At 40.0% G+C, this 20,391-nt stretch overlaps 1 protein-coding gene across 2 annotated transcripts; it reads right to left on the bottom strand.

Annotated features, from left to right (window-relative positions):
- Positions 1-6,273: 6,273 nt before the first annotated feature.
- On the bottom strand, positions 6,274-20,185 carry LOC107077560 (C-type lectin domain family 4 member M-like). 2 transcript variants are annotated; one of them, XR_011191139.1, is made up of 11 exons: positions 20,042-20,185; positions 18,514-18,660; positions 16,471-16,578; positions 15,995-16,057; positions 14,615-14,668; positions 14,191-14,244; positions 12,100-12,222; positions 9,997-10,050; positions 8,789-8,937; positions 7,870-7,973; positions 6,274-7,540 (listed from the first exon to the last, which is right to left on the bottom strand). XR_011191139.1 is itself a non-coding variant. In XM_015348929.2 (10 exons), exons 1-10 carry the CDS (start codon positions 20,124-20,126, stop codon positions 7,417-7,419), a joined length of 942 nt encoding a protein of 313 aa, XP_015204415.2. In that variant the 5' UTR covers positions 20,127-20,185; the 3' UTR covers positions 6,274-7,416. The 2 variants fall into 2 exon arrangements, 1 of the variants encoding a protein (XP_015204415.2); XM_015348929.2 differs by lacking the exon at positions 12,100-12,222.
- Between the last annotated feature and the right edge of the window lie 206 nt (positions 20,186-20,391).

The following is a 20,391-nucleotide window of genomic DNA, read 5'->3' as shown; positions in this document are numbered from 1 at the left end:
GCACATCCCAGAGAGCTTGTCTCGCTATTTTAGACAATGAAGAGGAAAGGGTACTACTACTACTACTACTACTACTAGAGCCTTGAAAGTCACCATTAAGATATTATATTGAATACATTACTTTTTTACTTTATAGGCAACCAATGTAGAGATCTTAGTGTAGGAGTGATATGATGCAAAATGAGGCTCAAAAGACAAGAAAGAATCAAGAGTGACTACAGATGACACATAAATGAGGAAGCCATCAACCATTACTGTGAGGCTATCAAGCTTTGTCAGGTGACATTTGCTACCCACCTGCTTACCCAGAAGTAAAATTTCTATTTTGACGCTATTTAACTTCAGGGAATTTGAGGTCAACCAGAGTTTGACCATGTTTGTGTATAACCTGACTGAGAGGAAGCATACACAGTAAATAAAAACAAAAGATAAAAGGCAAAGGGCCCAAGAATGAACCCTGTGGCACTGTGGTGAGATCCCGATGCTGTACTGCCACATTAAATGTAGACTGAGGTAAATGACTGCTCTTGGGTCAATGGTTCAGTCCTGCAACAGGGTGCCATCTGTATGAAGCTCACATTTGTTCTGCATTTGTTCTGAATCAGTTTCCTCCCTCCTTCCACAGACATACTGGCAATGTTAGAGCTCCTAATTGCACACGTGCATGTGTGCATAATGGACTGCCATCCAGTCCAGTGTGTAATCCCACCTAGTGCCCTGTGCTTCTAGGATGATCTTGATGATTCTAGGGGCTTCTTGATAATAGGTGTATACAGTAGATATAAATATTTTAAATCAAAGGGCTTAGAGAAACGGTCTCCAACTCGGCTCCTGGAGAGCCCCAGTCCAGCAGGATTTACAGGTAACTTAAAAAAATTAATTTCTCAAGGCTTTGGAATAATTTTATATGGTTAACTCAAGCGCTTTTGATAAATTAATTAAGAGATCAGTAGGAAGAAAAATCAGAATATCATAGAACTCTCAAGTGCCTGTGTTCCCTTCCCTGAAACAGTACTAGTTGGTGGTAGATTTCAGGAGGAAAAAGGTCAAACCTACTCCTGTCTACATCCATGGGATTGGCGTGGAGATGGTGGACTCGTACAAGTACCTGGGAGTACACATCGACGATAGACTGGAATGGTCTAAGAACATGAGGCCATCTATAAGAAGGGACAGAGCCGACTTTAATTCTTGAGGAGGCTCAGGTCCTTCAATGTGTGTAGTAAGATGCTACATATGTTCTATCAGTCGGTGGTAGCAAGTGCCATTTTCTACGCAGTGGTGTGCTGGGGCTCTGGGATTAGAGCAGTGGATTCTAAAAGGCTGAACAAGCTCTTCAGGAGAGCAAGCTCTGTCATTGGGTCCGACCTGGACCCCTTGGAGGTAGTGGCTGAGAGGAGACTGATGTCCAAACTAGAGGCCATCATGGACAACTTCTCCCATCCCCTCTATGACAGGCTTGCAGGAATGAAGAGCACGTTCAGCAATAGACTGATTCATCCACGGTGCGACAGGGAGCGCTACAGGAGGTCATTCTTGCCTTCTGCCATAAGACTGTACAACGCATTGTAACAGAAGAAATAAGGTTCTTGATCCCGAGATGAAGTAAAACAGATGAGTTTATTGCATGCAAGGAACAATAAAGCCGAAGTCTTGTTTCCCGCAAGAAACAACAAAACCGAAGTATTGTTCCCCGTACCGTTACAAACTTTTGGGTTATATAGTGTTTTCTTCTCCGTTTCTGACGTCACTCGGTCTGATGGTAAAGAGGGGGGTTCATGGTATTTGGCCAGTTTACGATGTTCTGGGCAAATGGTCAGTTTAACATTACACCCAGGGGGGTTCCTAGCTTGCATCTGCAGTCCTTATCAGTTAACCCCCTTTCCTGCCATAAACCCCAGCTTGTGACTTAGAAGTCTAAACCCCCTACAGAAAGGATTAAATTCAAACCCCCGTCTTCACATCTTTCTTCATTCCCCCTTATAAAATATGGCATACGTCAGTGTAGCCTATTTTTATACATACAATGTCAGGGCAGATCTTTCCTTTCTTGGTGAACAGGTATGTATTGCCATGTCATTGTACGTTCCACGGTTATAGCAAGATGTGATACATGTTTTTGTGAATGTGATGATTACAATTATACATATAAACAATACTACTCCTACAGATAAACACTATAAAAAGGTTCCACCCCAGGCCCCAAACACAGACTTTACCCAAGACCCAATTCCCCAATTTTCAGTATAATAGTCCTGATATTTCTGTCCCTCATTGTAAACGTGTTGGGCCAGATCTGAGTTGTGCTCAGAATTATCAGGGATATATGTGCAGCATTCAGTGCCAATTACTGCACAAGTTCCTCCTTGGGCCGCCAGTACATAATCTAAAGCTAGTCGGTTCTGCATGGCCACTGTTCTGAGGGCTACCATCTCATCATTAACAGCCTTCAGACTAGATGAGGTAGAATTTGCTAATTCTTCTAAAGTCGAGGCCATTTGAATGAACTCTCGACTCAGAAAGTTCATGCCAGCTTGTGGAAATATTATACCTAAATAATATTCCCAATCAGCCAATTTTCTTTGTGGTCTGTGGTTAGGTCCGAAGGGGCTGTGGGTTTGAACAAGGATATGAGGAACCACATATCCTAAATAACATGAGCCAGACCACTGGGCTGGCAACCATGGGTAGGCTCGTTTTCCACAAATGAAATATGTTCCGTTTGGCGCTCCCCATGCCTCTGAAAATAAGAAACTTATACCGAATTGTGGGGTGTGCCGATCCCATCCTGGAATTTGGAAGGTAGAGGTGGATATATTTGCAGCGATGGTAAGGTTGCAACGACTCCATCCAACCAAGTGCAGACCATTAGTGTGCTGAAAACATATGTTTCCCTCACGTTCCTTATTGAGAGTGAGGTATGGTGGTGTATGGCTTCTGTTATATTTAGGAGCGTAAGAGCCTGTGAAACTCGTGGGCTCTAAGCCTCGCTCCTGTAGATATTGTAATGTTGTGCAGGTTAAAGTCGTGTTATGGCAACCCCCCATAGTTTGTCATATTAAAATCTCCTAAATTATCCCTCCAAATGATCATGCCTATGACTTCCTAGAGACGCCAAGGAATGGCTCCCATAGGAAGTCCTCCCTGTACATATTTGGGTAATGCGGCACACACCCAGCAGGCACTTTGGTTGGTTTTCTTAGCTGTCAGATAGGAGAGGCCTAAAAAGGAATTAATTCCATGTTCTCCTTTGTGGGAGAGATGATCATTAATTCCTGCGGAACATAGTCCTACAGCAACAATTATTGTTATTAACAGAAATGATTTCATTCTGAGTCTGTAAATGGGGATGAGGCTCGTCGGCAGTGTGGCGCATGGATCCAGCGATCTTTTCCTTCCACTCGAACCGCAGACTCGGTTGTCAACAGGATCTGGTAGGGTCCGTCCCACCTGGGCTGGAGAACCTGTGAAGGAAATCTCCTGATCCACACCCACTCTCCTGGGATGAGGTTGTGCCCTCCTTCAGGTGGTGGTCCCCACGCCTCCAGGACCTGCTCGCGGGCTCCTTGGGTGGCCTCTGTCAGCAACTTGCAATAATACAAAGGAATGGTTGATCCATCTGAGGAAACCCCAGTCTCAGCACCTGTAAGAGAACTTGTTTCAAATTATTAAAGGCGGCTTTTGCTGCGGGAACCAAGGCAATCTTGTCCTTGTACTGCACTCCCCCCTTAAGCAGATCTGTTAAGAGGATTTAAATCCTGTTAAGGATTTAAATGTGAAATGAAAGAAATCTTCATGCATTATCACAACGTCACTGGTGATGTCAAGGTCTATGAAGCCTAACTTGAAGAAATAGAACTGAAATCCCAGAATTCCATTCCCAGAAGCACATGCTTGTTCTTCTCCCAGATAGAAATACCAATCCATCACAGTGCCACAGAGGAAAGGACTGTGGCTGGAAGGTTGCCGGTTCGTATCCCGCTGCCGGCAGAGGAATCCTACTCCTTTGGCCCCATGAGCAAGGCCCTTAACCCCAACTTCCCTGGGGGCAGTGTATAAATGGCTGACCCTGTGCTCTGACCCCAAGCTTCTCTCCCTGTCTATGGGTCTCATGGAGAACAAGTTGGGGTATGCTTGAAAAAAAAAGAAATTCCTAATACAAGAAATTGTGTATGGCCAATGAAGTGATCTTATCTTATCTTAGATGAGAGGAAATAGAAACACAGGCAAGAAAATCACCAAGAATGTGTTACAGTAGCTCCACACAGACAGACTGTCAAGGCTGAACTTAAACCAAGGACCCTGGAGCTGTGAGGCAGCAGTGCTTACAACCCAAAAGTAATCTGTGCTGTGGAATGTAGATGTTTAAAATCTATGTAATTTATATATTTATATGATGCCTTATAATGTCTAACTTATAGTTATAACTTATAACTTAATGTCTAACTTATATATACTTATAGTACTGTATATGTTTACTTACTAGTTATAATGCCTTCTGTATAACTACTAAAGTAATGCTTTCCTTTTAAAAAAAAGAAAAGCTGTTTTTGTTTTCACAAATGTGAAGATTGTTTCATACATGAAGAAGTTACCTGTGCAAAAGAAGCATTGGATAAAGCAAAATTCTTTAATTTAATTTAAATTAAATGTGCATTACATTATATGTAAGATTCTTAGCATTTGTCAAAAGCTTTTGATAATTTAAAATAAATTGTTTTTAACACTTATTTTAGACACATGCATTTACTACTCATTTGAGGCAGTCCTTCTTAATTTTTTATATGATTTAAAATATCTAAATCTAAAATGTTGTTCAATAAAAAGACCTGACTCTAAAAGGCTGCAGGGTGCTTTCATCCCAACTAACTACTTTGTTTTTTATCGATGAAGAACAAACTGGATAGACTCTTCAGGAGTTGGTGCATGAGATTTTAACACATAAAGAGCTTCAGTTCTATCACTGTGCTCCTGACAAAAGAATAGTATAACAGAAAGTCATAACAGATCTCTGGAAGGGATCCATAGTCTTTACATCTGAGACTCCAACATACTGTAAATTCATTTTTTGACAGTATTACAGGCTTGACTATTTCACTTTTGTTGAAACCAGGTTTTAATATATCTTCCAAACTTTCAGATCACAGATTAAAGATTAAATACAGAATACCCCATGCTACAAGAAGTTACTCTAAATTTGTTCAGTCAATGAATTCAGTCTGAATATTTTAAATCCAGTTTCCAAGTGAAAAGTCATTTATTGCTGCACAACATGAATAATGCACTTATAAAGCGCTTTTCTGGACACTCCACTCAAAGCGCTTTACAGGTAACAGGGTCTCCCCTCCACCACCACCAGTGTGCATCCCCACCTGGATGATGCAACAGCAGCCATAGTGCGTCAGTACATTCACCACACACAAGCTATGAGTGATGAAGCCAATTTTTTATTGATGGGGGATTATTAGGAGAATTGGTAAAGGCCAGAGGGAAATTTGTCCAGGATGCTGGGGGTAACACCCCTACTGTTTTCAAGAAACACCCTGGTATTTTTAATGACCACAGAGAGTTACAGTAGGACCTTGGTTTCATGTCTCTTCCAAAGCATGGCACCTTTTTCACGGTATAGAGCCCCCATCACTATACTGGGGCATTAGGACCCACACAGACTGCAGAGTGAGCAACCCTCTTGATGGCCCCACTAACACCTCTTCCAGCAGCAACCATTTTCCCCATTTTTTCCCAGGAGGTCTCCCATCCAGGTACTGACTGGGCTCACACCTGCTTAGATTCAATAGGTTGCCAGTTGAGTTGAGTTACAGGGTCATATGATTATTACATAAGATTATTCAATCTTGTTATTAGCATGATGTATTTTTTTCTCACAATCTAATGTCCCACACAAAATGTATAGTTTCCAGAACTATAAATGTCTGGTCATATAATTTGTTATATTTTAAATGGAACAGACTGACACTCTTAAGCTCGTTAGCAGTTTTGTTACTGCAGTTTAGAATGAGGGCTTAAAGCAGCAAAGCTAATAGTGTCTTTGTGAGAGAAACAATTGCAACTGTTGAGAACCAGATGTGTAAGACTCTTTTAAGTTATGTTTTCTTTTTTCTCAGGTAATAAAAGATCAGAGATTAATGTGAAATATCACTGCCTCCATTTCAGATGGCCTGTTCCAACAAAATTGAAACAGTTTTTGAGCACAAGACGTTGAACTAACTTAACTGTCTATTTCTTTGTGAATACAGGCCACAATGCAACAGGTTTATTAAATTGTGTTTATTCATTTACACAAGACTGTCCTGTTTAAGCAGATTTTAATTCATTCTACAGATGATGATCTGTGCCAGAAGGAATACACAATGAAGACATTATAAAAAAAGAAATAGATAATGTAATTATAATATAATATAATTATAATTGAAGATCCACTGTAGGTGTCAGCATTGCAGCAGAAATGTGACAAAGGGGAACACATTTCTTGTTGTCATCCAAGAACTAAAGGAGTGATGAAATACTGTGGCAACCATATCATTGCCTTTTCAAAACCAGACCCACAGCACAAGGTCTCTCACAGTTTTTGCTTTGTGGTACTGTACTTTGTTTTGAAAATTAGATTTACACATCCTTTTTCTGAACAATGTCATAACAGAATATCAAAGCCCTTTGAAGCACACATATGTGTACAAATAAGTTCAAAATTAATTAAATGTGCAGTGTGAAACTGAAACTGGGGTATGGCTGGACACCATCCAAGCTAGAAACAGACACATGGTGGGCTACATCCTTGATGGGAAGTCAGTCCATCACAGGACAGACACAGATATAAACACACTCACACTAGATCCAATGTTCCCAGAAGCCAATGAACCAGCATGTCTTTAGATTATGGGAGTAAGCCACAGCATCTGGCAGAAAACCCATACAAACAAGAGGAGAACATACAAACTCAATGCAGATAGCACCCCAGCTTTATCCAGGTGGATGCTGCACATTGGTGGAGGTGGAGGGGAGCCCCCATTACCTGGAAAGCGCTTTGAGTGGAGTATCCAGAAAAGATAAGTATGAGCAATTATTATTATTACTTTTTTATTCCTATTATTTTACTCTGTCCCCAGCTCTGCAAGGCAAAAATGCTAACCAATGTGCCACCACATGTTATAATTGTTGTCATTGCTGCTGCTGGGAATGATGATTTACTTTATTGTACCAATGATTGAAAACTATGCAAGCAACAGAAAGAGTTCACAGTTTTTAGTTAATACTGCCACTGATTTTGTGCCATACAGTAGATTTGCTTGCACATTCCCATTAATTACATAAATACTGCTGCTGTTGAATGCAAAATGAAGACTGCTGTGCTGGGGTCCTCAAGAGCCTGTTTCAGGAGAGGTAGGGACAGGAAGGCTATAACCTCTTTTCACAGATCCATCTTTTAATCTCGCTACAACGTCCATCATTCAGTTTAGCTTCTTTCAGCTCTCCACAGTCCTCCTCGCCAGCATTGTTGGGCTCGCCAAGATTCCAGTATCTAAATAACAAAATAAATATATTTTCTCAATTTATTTTGTAATGTGCATTTCAGTTTAATTTGCACATGCCTTGCTTCACATTGAAGTGGCTGAAAAAAAAAACAGAATATTGTCATCATCCCTTTCCAGGAATATTGTCATAACTTGCACCTTTCTGAAGCTGTTGATCTTGAGTATATCCATTCCATGGATACCACTCTACTCTGAGATTGTAGCTTCGGTGATGACAGCAAAGTCCATGTAGCAGTGCAGGAATGGCTAAGGGACCAAGAAACATCATTTTGCTACCAGGCCACCCTCAATCTGGTGTAGCAGTGCTGTCACTTACTTTTTGTCCACTGGTGTTCCATCCACCCATTTCCAGCTCCCTTCCCTGTCAAGGTCAGTCAAGCCCAGCCAATGGATAGAAGAGATTTTGCTGCTCAGATGTGTCTGGGAGCAATGATGAAAGATATGAAGGATTGACACGCCATTGCAGTACCTATGGTGCCCATGTGGTTTATGGACACATTAAAAATACTGCTGTTCATTCTGATGAGGAGTTGTAAAAGAGCATTAAATGCAGCAGTGGGAAAAGGGGAGTGAAAACTTAACATCTTGGATTCTCGACTTGTTCTAGGCTGAGATACGAGCCAGATGGATTGAAATCAGACTAAGCTGCCAGAAATCAGTTTAAGCTCTTATTCACCATTTCTTCTCTTCTCAAACTTCTTCCCCCTTCCAGTCTTTCATTTTCTTTTTCTTCTTATCTCCAGATGCCTACAAGCTCTGCAACACTTTATCTCCTCCCTCAACATCCACCTCAAGCTTACTGGTCCTCTCCTATTGTGTCCCTGTTGATTTTTCCTGCTTCTCCTCTCTCTAATTCCAGGTTCCAGGCCCAAACCCTACCAGCTTCACCTGGAACCTTCTCCTCCACACTCCCCTCTTGCATATTATTTCCTGTGATCACCTTCTCTCCATTTCCTATCTCCTTTAACTTGCTTTACTATGGGGCTGCATTTAGGCCTCTGCATCTCTGCTAAAATTCAATGCTTTGGAATGTAACATACCGTATTTAAAAAATATTCACTGAGAAATAATTTAGCTGCTCATCATTCTGCAAGAATTATTTTTGTAAATAAATTCAACCAAGTGCAATTTTAAAATGTTTCTTTTCAATGCAATACTTAACTTCACCAGATTTCTGGACTGAATTTTTCAATTCAATGTCAAATATAGAGGGAAAGAAAGCATCTCGGTCTCACCAGCTCATCATCATTGTTGATAATGGCAAGGCCAGAGTCCTGGTTGCCACAGTATTGTTGAGCTCCACTCCAGTCTCTTGTTTCTTTTGAAAAATAGTAACAATTTCCACTGAACAGGATCCAGTCACTGGAGCACGATTTTGTACAACCTACAGGCAAATATAAAAAAAGAGATGTTTTCTGTCTCTGTTGACATTGTTACTTTCCCAATAAAAATACTTGTTTAAAGAATTCCATTTTTGTTAGGTTTTGTTAGGTTTCTTTTTCCAACAATCACTTTACTTAAAACAGCATAGCAAGAGAAAAAACTGGGACTCTTGTACACTAGACTCATGATTTTACTAAGAAGACTTCATAGAAAATGTATCTTTTCAACAATTGTTTTCTGTCTGTGCTTAGTTTTTATAAAGTTTCAATCTCATTTCTGCAGCAAATTGGCATGGATATTAACACTGCATCTATTGATTAGGTTTTAGTTTTTCTTATGTGTTTCAATTTCTCCCCATCTTATCAGAATGTTCTAGATAGGTTTGACTGACTATTCGAACTGTTCTCTTTATCCGTCACCTTACGATGGACTGGTGTTGAAATCATATGCTCTCATTTTTGTTGTGTTTCTGGGATAGGTTACTGTGTAGCTGCTATGCTCACCAGGATCAGAGACTTTCTGATTGTGATCTAATCATGAATGGATTATTTCTCCCTGGAAAACCATGCAATCACTTACCACCTGTACTACCTGATGTGACACAATCAAGTACAAGTCATTTGACCACAAGTACCTACAATATGCAGATCCAGTATCTACACCTGCTATTGCTTTGCTGACTAGATTGATAGGTAATGCTGTCAACCTTTTATTTATTGAATACTCTCCTTTGAAGTGAAAAGTGTAACACATTTCTAATCCACTGAAAATTTAGAATGCATTAATTAATGATAATGCAAACACTTCTTTGGGGATTTGATCCGGATTTCTTTTTCCTAACAGGCAAATATAGCAAATATGTGAGGATCTTACATCATATTAAACATTTCTTGGAAATCCAGGTAAAACAGTACATTCCTAGAGGCTGCAATTTCTCTTTTTAATCACTTTAAAACAGTAAGGGTAGATGCCCAGGATGCACAGTTCTGGTCCAGCTGAATGTGTTTACCATACTGCCTAGAATATATCATCTCTCCTGGTCCAAAATCAATGCACTAACCTTGAGCCTGGAGCTGGGAAGTTAAACTGTTCAGCCTGGATGACATCTGAGACACTGAAATAAAAACAGAACCTCCATGTTCTCTAGTGTCTATGCAAAAAAGTCAGTACTTCCAATTTCAGTCGAATCTTGTTCAAATAAGAACACTGTCTATATGATTTTGGAATTGGATTGTGAGACGCCCAACCTCAAACACCATTCTTGACTAAAAAAAATGGGGTATTCTTATTATGACAGTTATAGATTGAAGTGTCTCTAAAAATCCAGATACATGAAACCAGAATCAGTTACCAAAGCAATCAGAAAGTTTACCTTGGTTTATTTAATTAAGTACTTAATTAAGTTCTGAGGAAATGATTAAGTATCAATCAACAGTCCAGAAAGACACTATATACATGTAAGTGAAAAACAGTGGGAGAAGGACAAAAGACAAGAGAGATCCTTGTTGCAGATCACCTGGAAAGACCATATTGGAGCTAAGTATTTGAAACCTGTTATGAGAGCTTGCAATTCTGTGTTTTTGGGAACTCTGTTTTCCTGTCTAAAGAATCCCTTGGTTAAAAACGGCCTCTCCTAGTTTTGAGGGTACAGTTTTAGACTAGGGAGATAGGTTTCCATTCAACTTGTGGCATCTGGGTTTGCAGAGAGAGAGATTTAACTGTAGGTCATATTCTGGTTGGTTTAGAATAAAGCTTTCTCTTATTTTGGCCTTTGTAACTGTTATATAAGAGTTTGAATACTTTGTAATAGTCTGGGGTTTTTCTGGGTGGTTAGGACATTAGGCCTTTGGGACCCCTTATTTGTAAATTGGTACATAGTGTAACTTGTATGAGGTAATTTTATGTTGTGAGTTGTTTAGTGTGTGTATTGTCACTGTTTATAAATATTTGTTTATCCAAGTTCGCCTGAATTCGCACCATTTCACACCACAGCTGTGCAAGAGTTCATGTGCCTCTAATTATACCAATCACTCAGGTATATTTTTGGCAGAAATGTTTACATGTTGGGGTTGATGATTATTTATTTTACTTACTGCTTAATCTGCTAAACTCATTTTCTGATTTTCTCCATTTTGTCCACCCATATTTGTAACATTATTTATCTGTCACTTCACAGAGTTCATGATCTCTAGTATCTAGTACAAAATCACAGAGATGTATTTTGATTGTCAGCCTAATCTTGTTCAGATATACTGTATAGCCTGGAACGCTATTGAAAACTCTGAATACACTGTAACGCAACGGGGGCTCAGGCGGGCGCCCTTGCCGCATCTGGTCGGCCCAAAGTATAGGTGGCTCGAACCCGGGACTTCCGCGTCTCTCTGCAGCGACCTAGCCCCGTGAGCTAAAGAGAGATCTCTCCACAGCCCAGTAGCTGTGGTCCTGCTATCACAGGGAAGGGCGGTGACGTCACCCGCTCTGGTACGCCGACTCTTACACACACTGCTTGTCGGCTGTAAGCGTTACACTCTCCCCCGCTTAAATCGCCGTCCCCGGCGAAGGGCTATCCCTCCCCGCTTCTGACACCAATGTAACGCAACGGGGGCTCAGGCGGGCGCCCTTGCTGCATCTGGTCGGCCCTATCCCGACTGGAGGCTCGAACCCGGGACTTCCGCGTCTCTCTGCAGCGACCTAGCCCTGTGAGCTAAAGAGAGATCTCTACACAGCCCAGTAGCTGTGGTCCTGCTATCACAGGGAAGGGCGGTGACGTCACCCGCTCTGGTACGCCGGCTCTTACACAGTGCCTGTCGGCCGTAAGCGTTACAGTACTAATGGGGTATTTGTATTTCTCTTTTACTTCATATAGGAAATGCTGTATCTTGTACTACATTATTGGTTGGCTTGCTAGTTTATGCTTGTAGCAAGGCTTATTAATAAGGCAGAATTAAGTGTTTCTGAGCTTTCCCAAATTAGGCCACAGAGAAACCATGCAGGCTGATTTAGGGTTCCTTTGATAAAAGACAGCTCCCAAAGGGGGATGCACTTAGCTAAGCCTGGCTATCATGATCAATGGTCATCCATTGGCGCCTATCTGTCTAGGGAGTGCCAGTTGGACATCTGGACTGCATTACTAAGTGTCAGGAGTAAGTGACTCATATCTCACCTTGATCAACCAATCAGGGACTGGTAGGGCCGAGTAACCCACGTGGGACTCTGATGCCCATGGAACTTTCAGCCAATCGATGAGCTGAAGTTCCTCCAGGTAAAAACAGGCAACACAGAGAGCCTGAGAGATTCAGATTCAACAAGATTCAGTAAGATTCTGGAGAGGATTCTGTGGACTGCTCTAAAGGGAATTCAAAGGAGAATTCCAGGGCAGGACGGCCCAGGAGCAGAAGGCTCCCAAGGGCAGGACATTCTCGCAGCGCGCCTCCTGACCATCCTGAGACTCAGCCCGGACAACCACGGAACGGCCAGTGTGTCCGAGTGCCAGAACTTTCCTTTGTTCTAAGAGTCTAGAGTGGAGGTTGCCAGAGAGTAACCAGCAGCAGGCCTCGTGAACAGGTCGGAACTGTGGACAGCTGAATCACTATTCAGAACTAGCTCTTCATCAGGAACGAACCAGTCCTCTTCCTGACTTGCTGGGACCCACAGTCATCTTTTCTCCTGTCTACAAACTTTGCTAGTTAAAGCCAACAGTGAGCATCAGCAGCGCACCGTCGCAAGCTGCACAGCACAGCCTGGCACCGAGCCAGAGAGCGCGGATTGGACAGCAACAGCCTGCAACTGTTTCTTTGAGTCCACAGGAGATCTGAATCCCCAAAGATTGGATGAGTATTCAACTTCAATGCATTACAGCTCGAGAATTCAATTGTTATCCCAACCAGTTGATATCAATTTAATTCCTAAGAGTTATGTACTTGTTTGAGTATCTAATGTAGAAGTTGTAACCAAGTTCACTTTACGAAACGGTCTTAATGAATGATATACTGAACGTATGTCCTCTTGATATATGTAACTCTTTGTAACTGACTGAATATATATCTTTTGTATTCTGATAACCCTCTCGATAAGATAGGTTAGGTTTACATGCATATTCTATGTATTAATAAACGTATCCTCGTGTATTAGTACCTGTGTGTGCGCGTTGTTTGAGTTATGTCGCATGGTTGGATTCTAAAGCCATCAAAAGAATCAACTTTGTGATTTACTGCTACAATTAATAATTGTCTCAGTAAATGCCCAAACCCTACAGAACTGGTGCCTTCAGAGAGCCACTATGATTACATATTTGGCGTCCCTGAACCGGTTTTTCCCTACATGCTTTATCCTGTTTTGGTTACTAATCTTTTTAGTAGTGGAAAAATTAACTAATTTACATTGTCTTTTTCGTTGAATCTGACCTGACAATTTCTTGGAATAAAAATGTAGTGCATTGTTCTTCCAGATAGTGTGAGTAATACAGTGTATAATCTATCCTGATCCATAATAAAATCACTAAACTTGGGCTTGGAGCTGGTCAGATGAACTGATCAGCCTGGATGACATCTGAGACACTAAAACAAAAGCAAATCCTCCAGGTTCTCTAGTGTCCAGTACAAAGCAAAACACTTGAATTTGAATTCTAAAGTGTTCAAACAGCACACAATTCGAAACTGAAAATAATAATGGGGTGTTCTTATTTATTTTTCCCTTCACTGAATGAATGTTGTATCTTGAGCTACATTACTGGCTTGCTGAACGTCTTGATGATTTATGCTGTAGCCTGATTTTTTCACTAAACCTTTTAGTAGTAACACAACAAGACCTCAATCAGTTTCTGCCTGGAATGATGTCTCCTCAAACATTTTGTAATCTCTAGAAGTTTACATAGTAGAAGCCTGATTTATGATTTGAATTAAGGCTAAATAACTACACTGACTGTATGATTTCGGATTAAGATTGTAAGACGTTCAGCCTGAACACCATTTAAAACATTGGAATATGCTTAATTATCTTTAAGTTTACAGAGTCCACGATTTTAAGTGGCCAGTACAAAGCCAAAAAAGAGAGTTTTTGTTTTGTCAGCCTAATCTTTTTTTAAATAGATGCACTGACTATATGATTTTGGAATTGTAAGGTGTTCAACCTGAGCACTATCTGAAAATTACTGAAAAAAAGAGATGGGTGTTCTAAGCTGCCTGGATGAATAAAGCTAAATGTGAGAATGTTTATTCACCCATCCAGTCCAACAACCTGGAAGCTGAACACTGACCGTGAGTTTGGAACTGGGAATCCAAATTCATCACTGCAGAGGAGATCTGAGAATCTGAAATGATGCAAGAACAGCCAAATGGTGACTATATTACTACAATGTTTTTATACCGGTAATTGCCATGACATTTTTGCTTAGGGTACATTTAGCACTGTACAATACCAGTTTGGTCAATAGAACACATACTGTATAAATACATTTTCAGCATACACAACCTTAATCCTGATAGAGATAACACAGATGAGAATGGTTTACTATAAATATTTATGAATTCAGCTGAAATGTGTATCACAGACTGCATAGGCTAATCAGTCCTATCAGTTAACACATTAACACATTAATTTAATCTTTGCCTGAAAAGTGCTATAAATTCCCAAGAACAACCCCCTCACATACACACACATACTGTACACACAGCACCTACCATTGCTCATCAACCCAACTTGTTTCATTTTTAGGCTTTGAATTTCTGATGAACCTATAAAGACAAAAAGGCACTAGTGATGTGAATGTGCCAAACGTAATTACAGCAAGCTGAACGCAAGTATGACGAGAGTCATAAGAAGAGCTGGGGGAAGAAAGTGGAAAGAGAAGCACTGAGAGTTCTTGAAGAAGAGGAAACTGGATAGTTCCTCCTTTTTTAGCCCTCTTCAAAGAAAAGCCAGAGTATCTTCATTCTGGATACCCTGTGTTTCCCTGAGAATTTCAGTTTCTTAAGTATCACTTCTTAAGCAGGAATATGCTTGTGGTTTTTCTATGACTAATGGCAAAGCAATGCATAGAATTAAAATAGTAAGGGAAAAGCTTGGGACCTTATTATATAATAAACAAATTATACTGGGATCCTAATTTATCACTCTCTTAAAACAGTATCTCCCTTCAGGAGTTTAAGTTGTTTATCCTGCATGTGTTTCAGGACTAATCGAAGTCAGGAAAGTTGTCAAATTAAGATTTTGGTGGAGTGGATGAGATTTTTTCTGTTTGCTGCCAAATCCTTTATCTAAACAGGCCTTAAGCAGCACAAACTATAGAGATACACATTATGCTACATGAATGTAAATGTAAAAAGCAAATGGAACTCTACAGTACAAATCCCTTTCAGGTCTGTGTCCACATACTGTATGTTTGTGTGCATACAGGTTAAAAATGATCTCTTGTGGGAGATTTTGTGAAATATTTTGCTCTGGGGTTGAACATGGTATAACAATGTGGGAGATGGAGGAGCACTGGTAAATATGCGCTGATGTACACCGTGACATCCAGTCTAGCCAGGGAAAAAAGAAACTGCTCAGCACAGTGGTAACCAGACTGTTACCTGGGACAGGACTTACCCTTTTTAATGGGATCCAGTCTGGAAGAGCAGGGAGCGCAAGGCCAAAACAAAATAAAAACTAGACATGTAAAAATAGGTCAACCTGCCCGGTAGATAGGTGTGATGGGACAGGCACAAAGAAAAAGAAAATAAAAAACATTGACCTTAAGCTTGAGTACAATCCCCCCTGGGACTGTCAGTGGAAGTTACTCCCCTTCTGGGATTTCCATGCTTGTCCCTTCGGGGGGTGTTCAGTGTCTTTTTAAAGAGCCTTCACAACTGTGGCTCATCCTTAATCAGCCAGTACAGCTGTGGCCACTAAAATAATGCCTTCATCCAGGGCCCCTGCCACACATGGGTTAAAACGCAAATACAGCCATATTTCTTTTTGAGAAAATGTATACAAGTGGACCAGATCTCCACTAAGAAAAATAATGTTCCCTACAAGGATGCAAAGGGAGACAGCAATTACATTTGAAACTGATATCTTACTGCTCTCTTTCAACGCAGCTTGACTCTTTCGGAGGTGCTGAATTTCTTCGGTTAGTGCGGAGTCTGAAAGAGAGAGTCCAGATTGAGAGGTAAATATAAATGATAACTTCTGATCTGCTGTGAGAGCCTCAGTCCAAAGGACTGTTATGTGGTCATTGATCTTCAGCAATGGTTTCATTTTACTGCTTTTTTTCAGAGTGGCCCTTAGCAAATAAAATCTGTAAAGGGGTTTCTCTGGGCTTGCATGTACTGGCTCAGCGCATTAGTAGACAGGTACTGTTTCACAAATCTACAATATAAATCTAGAACAATCTATTTTTTTAAAGAATTACATACTGAAACCCTTCCAGGTCAAACTGAAGAATTCCTTCCAGGAGCTTAAACGCAGGATTTAGTTAATTTGCAAAATAAGAAGGAAGAATTGTAATGTAAAATGATTCATTCAGTTGTCATACCCTGCCAGTTTCTGGACTTACACTTAATGAAGGCCAGTGAGATGAAGATTACCCAGCCTACAGTGACCATCAACAGCAGGACATACAGCAGAATGATGGACTTGGTCCCAGCAACAGCAGCAGCTGGAGCTGTAAAAGGAGTAGAAGATTTATTTGCAATACAGTAGGTTACTTTTCATGTGACAGTCACTACTGTTGAACTTCCTGTCTTTTGAGGAACTGAAATTTATTTTCTTTTTTAGGCAGTTTAGAAAGTATGGAAGCCCGTTTCCGCCAGGGAGTAAAAAAAAAACGCGCTATGTTATCTCAGAATTCTGACTTAGTATCTCAGAATTGCGACTTAGCAACTCAGAATTCCGACTTAGTAAGTCAGAATTCCGACTTTATACTGTATCTCACATTTGTGACTTCGAGATAGCCATATTTCATTGTCTGTTCTTTTTTTATTGTAACGGATTCGGGTTCTAGGGCTTGTGCCCTCGCCGCTCCCACCCTAGTTCGTGCCTCGCTGCACTGGCTCGAACCTGAGTCTTGCCAGGTGAGCTAAAGAAGACCTTCTTTTTTAAGTAAAAAAGGACATACAATGGAAATAAGTAAAAAGTATGTTTCAGCTTTTATAATTGTGAATTCTTATGGATGTGAAGTGCCTATTTCTGTATCTTATTTCATATTCCGTCTAAGTAAATAAAAACTATTTTTTAAAAGCCCACCGTGCACTATTCGATCCGGGTACTATGGAAGCCTCACTGGCGGAAATGGGATTCTATACAAATTAGTGTAATTAATTTGATTTTTATCAGGGCACTGTACAGAACAAGTCTTCAGGCTTATAGATCCTATGATCCTGTACGATTCATGAAAATAGTGTAACGCAACGGCCGACATACAGGTTGTACGATCTGCAGTACACCACCCTCTCCTGCGCATAACAGGGATGCTGGCCGCCGGGGTTAAAGAAAGTGTTCTTAAAGAAAGTGAGCCAGTGCAGCGAGGCACGAACTACTGTAGGGTGGGAGCGGTGAGGGCACAAACCCTAGAACCCAAATCCGTTACAATAACAAAAGGACAGACAATGAAATATGGTTATTTCGAAGTTGCAAATGTGAGATATAAAGTCGTAATTCTGAGTTACTAAGTCGGAATTCTGAGTTGCTAAGTGGCAATTCTGATACTAGGTCGGAATTCTGACTTACTAAATCGGAATTATGAGATGCTAAGTCGGAATTATGAGATGCTAAGTCGCAATTCTGAGATATCATAGCGCGTTTTTTTTTTTACTCCCTGGCGGAAACGGGCTTCCATAATATGGTGTTATATTAGCTTAAAAAAACAAAAAGCTAGGCTTTTCAGCAAACAGCCATCCTCAGGAAAAAAAAATCATTTTAAAAAGGAAGAAAACAAAAAAAAACCTCTAACTCAAACTTTAGCGAAACCTTCCCTTTGAATTAGGTCCTTTTAATTCTTCAAAGTCACTTGTGATATTTATGACATGATAGTCTTCAACCTCATATCCTAAACTGAAATGCAAATATTAAGTGACAAAGGCCTTTATCGGAGACAGGATATTCCCAAGCTGTGTGAAGATCACAGTACTCCCATGTTGCAAAATACTGAATATGGAAATAAAATTAGGTTTTATATCCTTAGCATTGGCAGAGAAATAGAAGAACTGAAACACAGGTGTTTGGAAAGTTGCCAGGATAGAAATAGTTTCTTATATTTATGTAGCATTTTTCTACATAGTGTGTTTAGGGTACTCAGTAGGATAGTGTACCAGGTGTTAACTAGCTTTGATGACAAAATGACCACACTATGATAACACTCATGACTTGAGTTTCGACAAATGAACCAGGGAGGCAGGTGCTAGGGTGATGGTGGGATGGAAGAAAGGGTGTAGAAAAGATGTACACAGACTTGTGGGCAGCCAGCAAATATTAAACAAAAGTGCAAGTCTACAATCTGACCTCCTCCTGAACATCTGTTAAACAGCACCTTGGAGGTAGCTGTATAAAAATAAAAGACACATTATCAGGTCACTTTTAGCAGTCAATGGCTTAGTCGTACGTGTGCTGGATTTAAACTCTTCTGTTCTTTTCTCTGAGTTGTCCTGACTTCTCCTCTCTTGGGTTTGGCTGGTTTCCTTCATTTCTAGGGTGTATTCAATGTTTTCATAGTCTGCATCACTTTCTTCATCATCCCAACACTGATGCCCTGCAGAGACAAACATCTCTAACTGCTAAAATCATTGTCTTCAGTCATGTGCAGAAACAATTTCTTAAAAACAAATAATCATGATGGTTTTTATTTAAGACGATTAAAGCAGCTCTATCAGATATGGTATTGAAACTGCAGAACTATCTGATGCTCTAACATCTGAGCTCACTGGATCAATGTTTAGATAATTCATCTTTTATTGTGATCATAAAACTCTATAAAAGTTACCTGATATAAAACTTTCAAATTGGTACATGTAGACACATTCTATGACACATACCCTGTATATCCATCCATCAGTATATACTGATGGAAAAAAGAAACACAACTCCTCCTCTGGCAGCGCTGGCACATGACATGCCTGCCTGCAGTGTGCCAATGGCCCTCTCCCTTGCTTCTGGTGACATTTGTGGCATTATGGAATGCACAGAAAATGGACCAAGTGTGACTTTTTTCTTGCAGTGACCTAAGCTTTGAATGAAGGCATTTTTAAAGGTGACCTCATCAGCCATTGTCCCACCTGGACCTTGTTGGATAAAAGTGCACCTAATGAGCTTTCGTGTGATTGGCAAGTTGCAATGCCTCACTGCACAAGCTGTATTGCTGGTCAGAGGGCTTAAAACAAATTTACAACTTTTTGTGAAAATACATAAGATATAACACATCTCATTCCAGAAAATGTTGTGTTTCTTTTTTCCATCAGTATACCATATATGGCGTCCTTTGCAAAGTCTTTTACTTTCTTCTCAGATTCTAATGGCACAGGCTTAAAGATCAAAATTCTGCAAGGGACAAGTTTTGTATGTACAAATGCTATTTCTTTTCTTTAGAAGTTACACGTTTTGCACTTAAGGAAACACTCATCAATTAAATGTGTGAATAACACACCCATTGAATAAGACAAATGTTTCTTTTATTACAAATAATTATGAATTTCTTCATTTATACTTGGTTTCCAGTTACATTTTCACAGTCTTGTCATGCACAAAGAAAAGAGTTGTGTAATCACACACATGAATACCATGGGACTAAGACAGGTAAAAGTTAATGAAAATCATAGGTACGTTAGATACGTAATAATACATAAACACAATTAATAGTAAAAGCTAGACAATTGATGCACACCTCATAATTTAATTTTTGTAATTTTGGGTAATTTGTCTATTTGTGTTCTACAGAAGAATTTCTCATTGTCCAACAAATGCAGAATAATAAACAATCTGGAATAAATGTAGTACACACAGTTAGATTATTCTCTGCCAATATAAAATAAAAATTCAGCTGCAGGCAACAATCAGTTTAGGGGAAAAAAAAAAACATCTCTGTTATTCAAGACCTATTCCTCCAGGACTACCTAATGAGAGAAAATACGTTTTACCTGATGGTAGCTGTGTTTTCCCAGTCTGGAATTGGTTCTGAGCTTCTATGTGGAGAAAATCATTATTCCCATAGATATCTGCCATTTTATTGATCAGTAGAGCAGATGTGTCTCTTTGAACTGCTGGGTGTAAATGGTACCTTATGGCAGCATGTACAGTACTGTATGAGTGGTTTTAAAGAGGAAATGTGTGGTATAATGGTTTGATGTGTCACAAAAAAGAACAAATGAGAAGTCCTATTGCCAGAAGATTATGGTCATTTTCGCTTAAATTAGTTTGATGGTCAACAAAATGAAGTCTTCATTCTTTTTCCAAGATTTGTGATAGTAACAGTTTTTTTTCCCAGTGC

The sequence above is a fragment of the Lepisosteus oculatus genome, chromosome 11, assembly GCF_040954835.1.
Source record: "Lepisosteus oculatus isolate fLepOcu1 chromosome 11, fLepOcu1.hap2, whole genome shotgun sequence".
Taxonomy (NCBI): Eukaryota; Metazoa; Chordata; class Actinopteri; order Semionotiformes; family Lepisosteidae; genus Lepisosteus; species Lepisosteus oculatus.
The sequence above is the reverse complement of the archived record's forward strand: the minus strand, read 5'-3'. Positions and strand labels throughout refer to the sequence as shown.

Coding starts and splice junctions, on each gene's coding strand:
- LOC107077560 (XM_015348929.2), bottom strand. CDS start 20,126: ATGGCAGATATCTATGGGAATAATGATTTTCTCCACATAGAAGCTCAG. Junction 16,058..16,470: donor CTCACTGGCCTTCATTAAGT/GTAAGTCCAGAA, acceptor TCTCTCTTTCAG/ACTCCGCACTAACCGAAGAA. Junction 8,938..9,996: donor TTCCCAGCTCCAGGCTCAAG/GTTAGTGCATTG, acceptor ATTTGCCTGTAG/GTTGTACAAAATCGTGCTCC.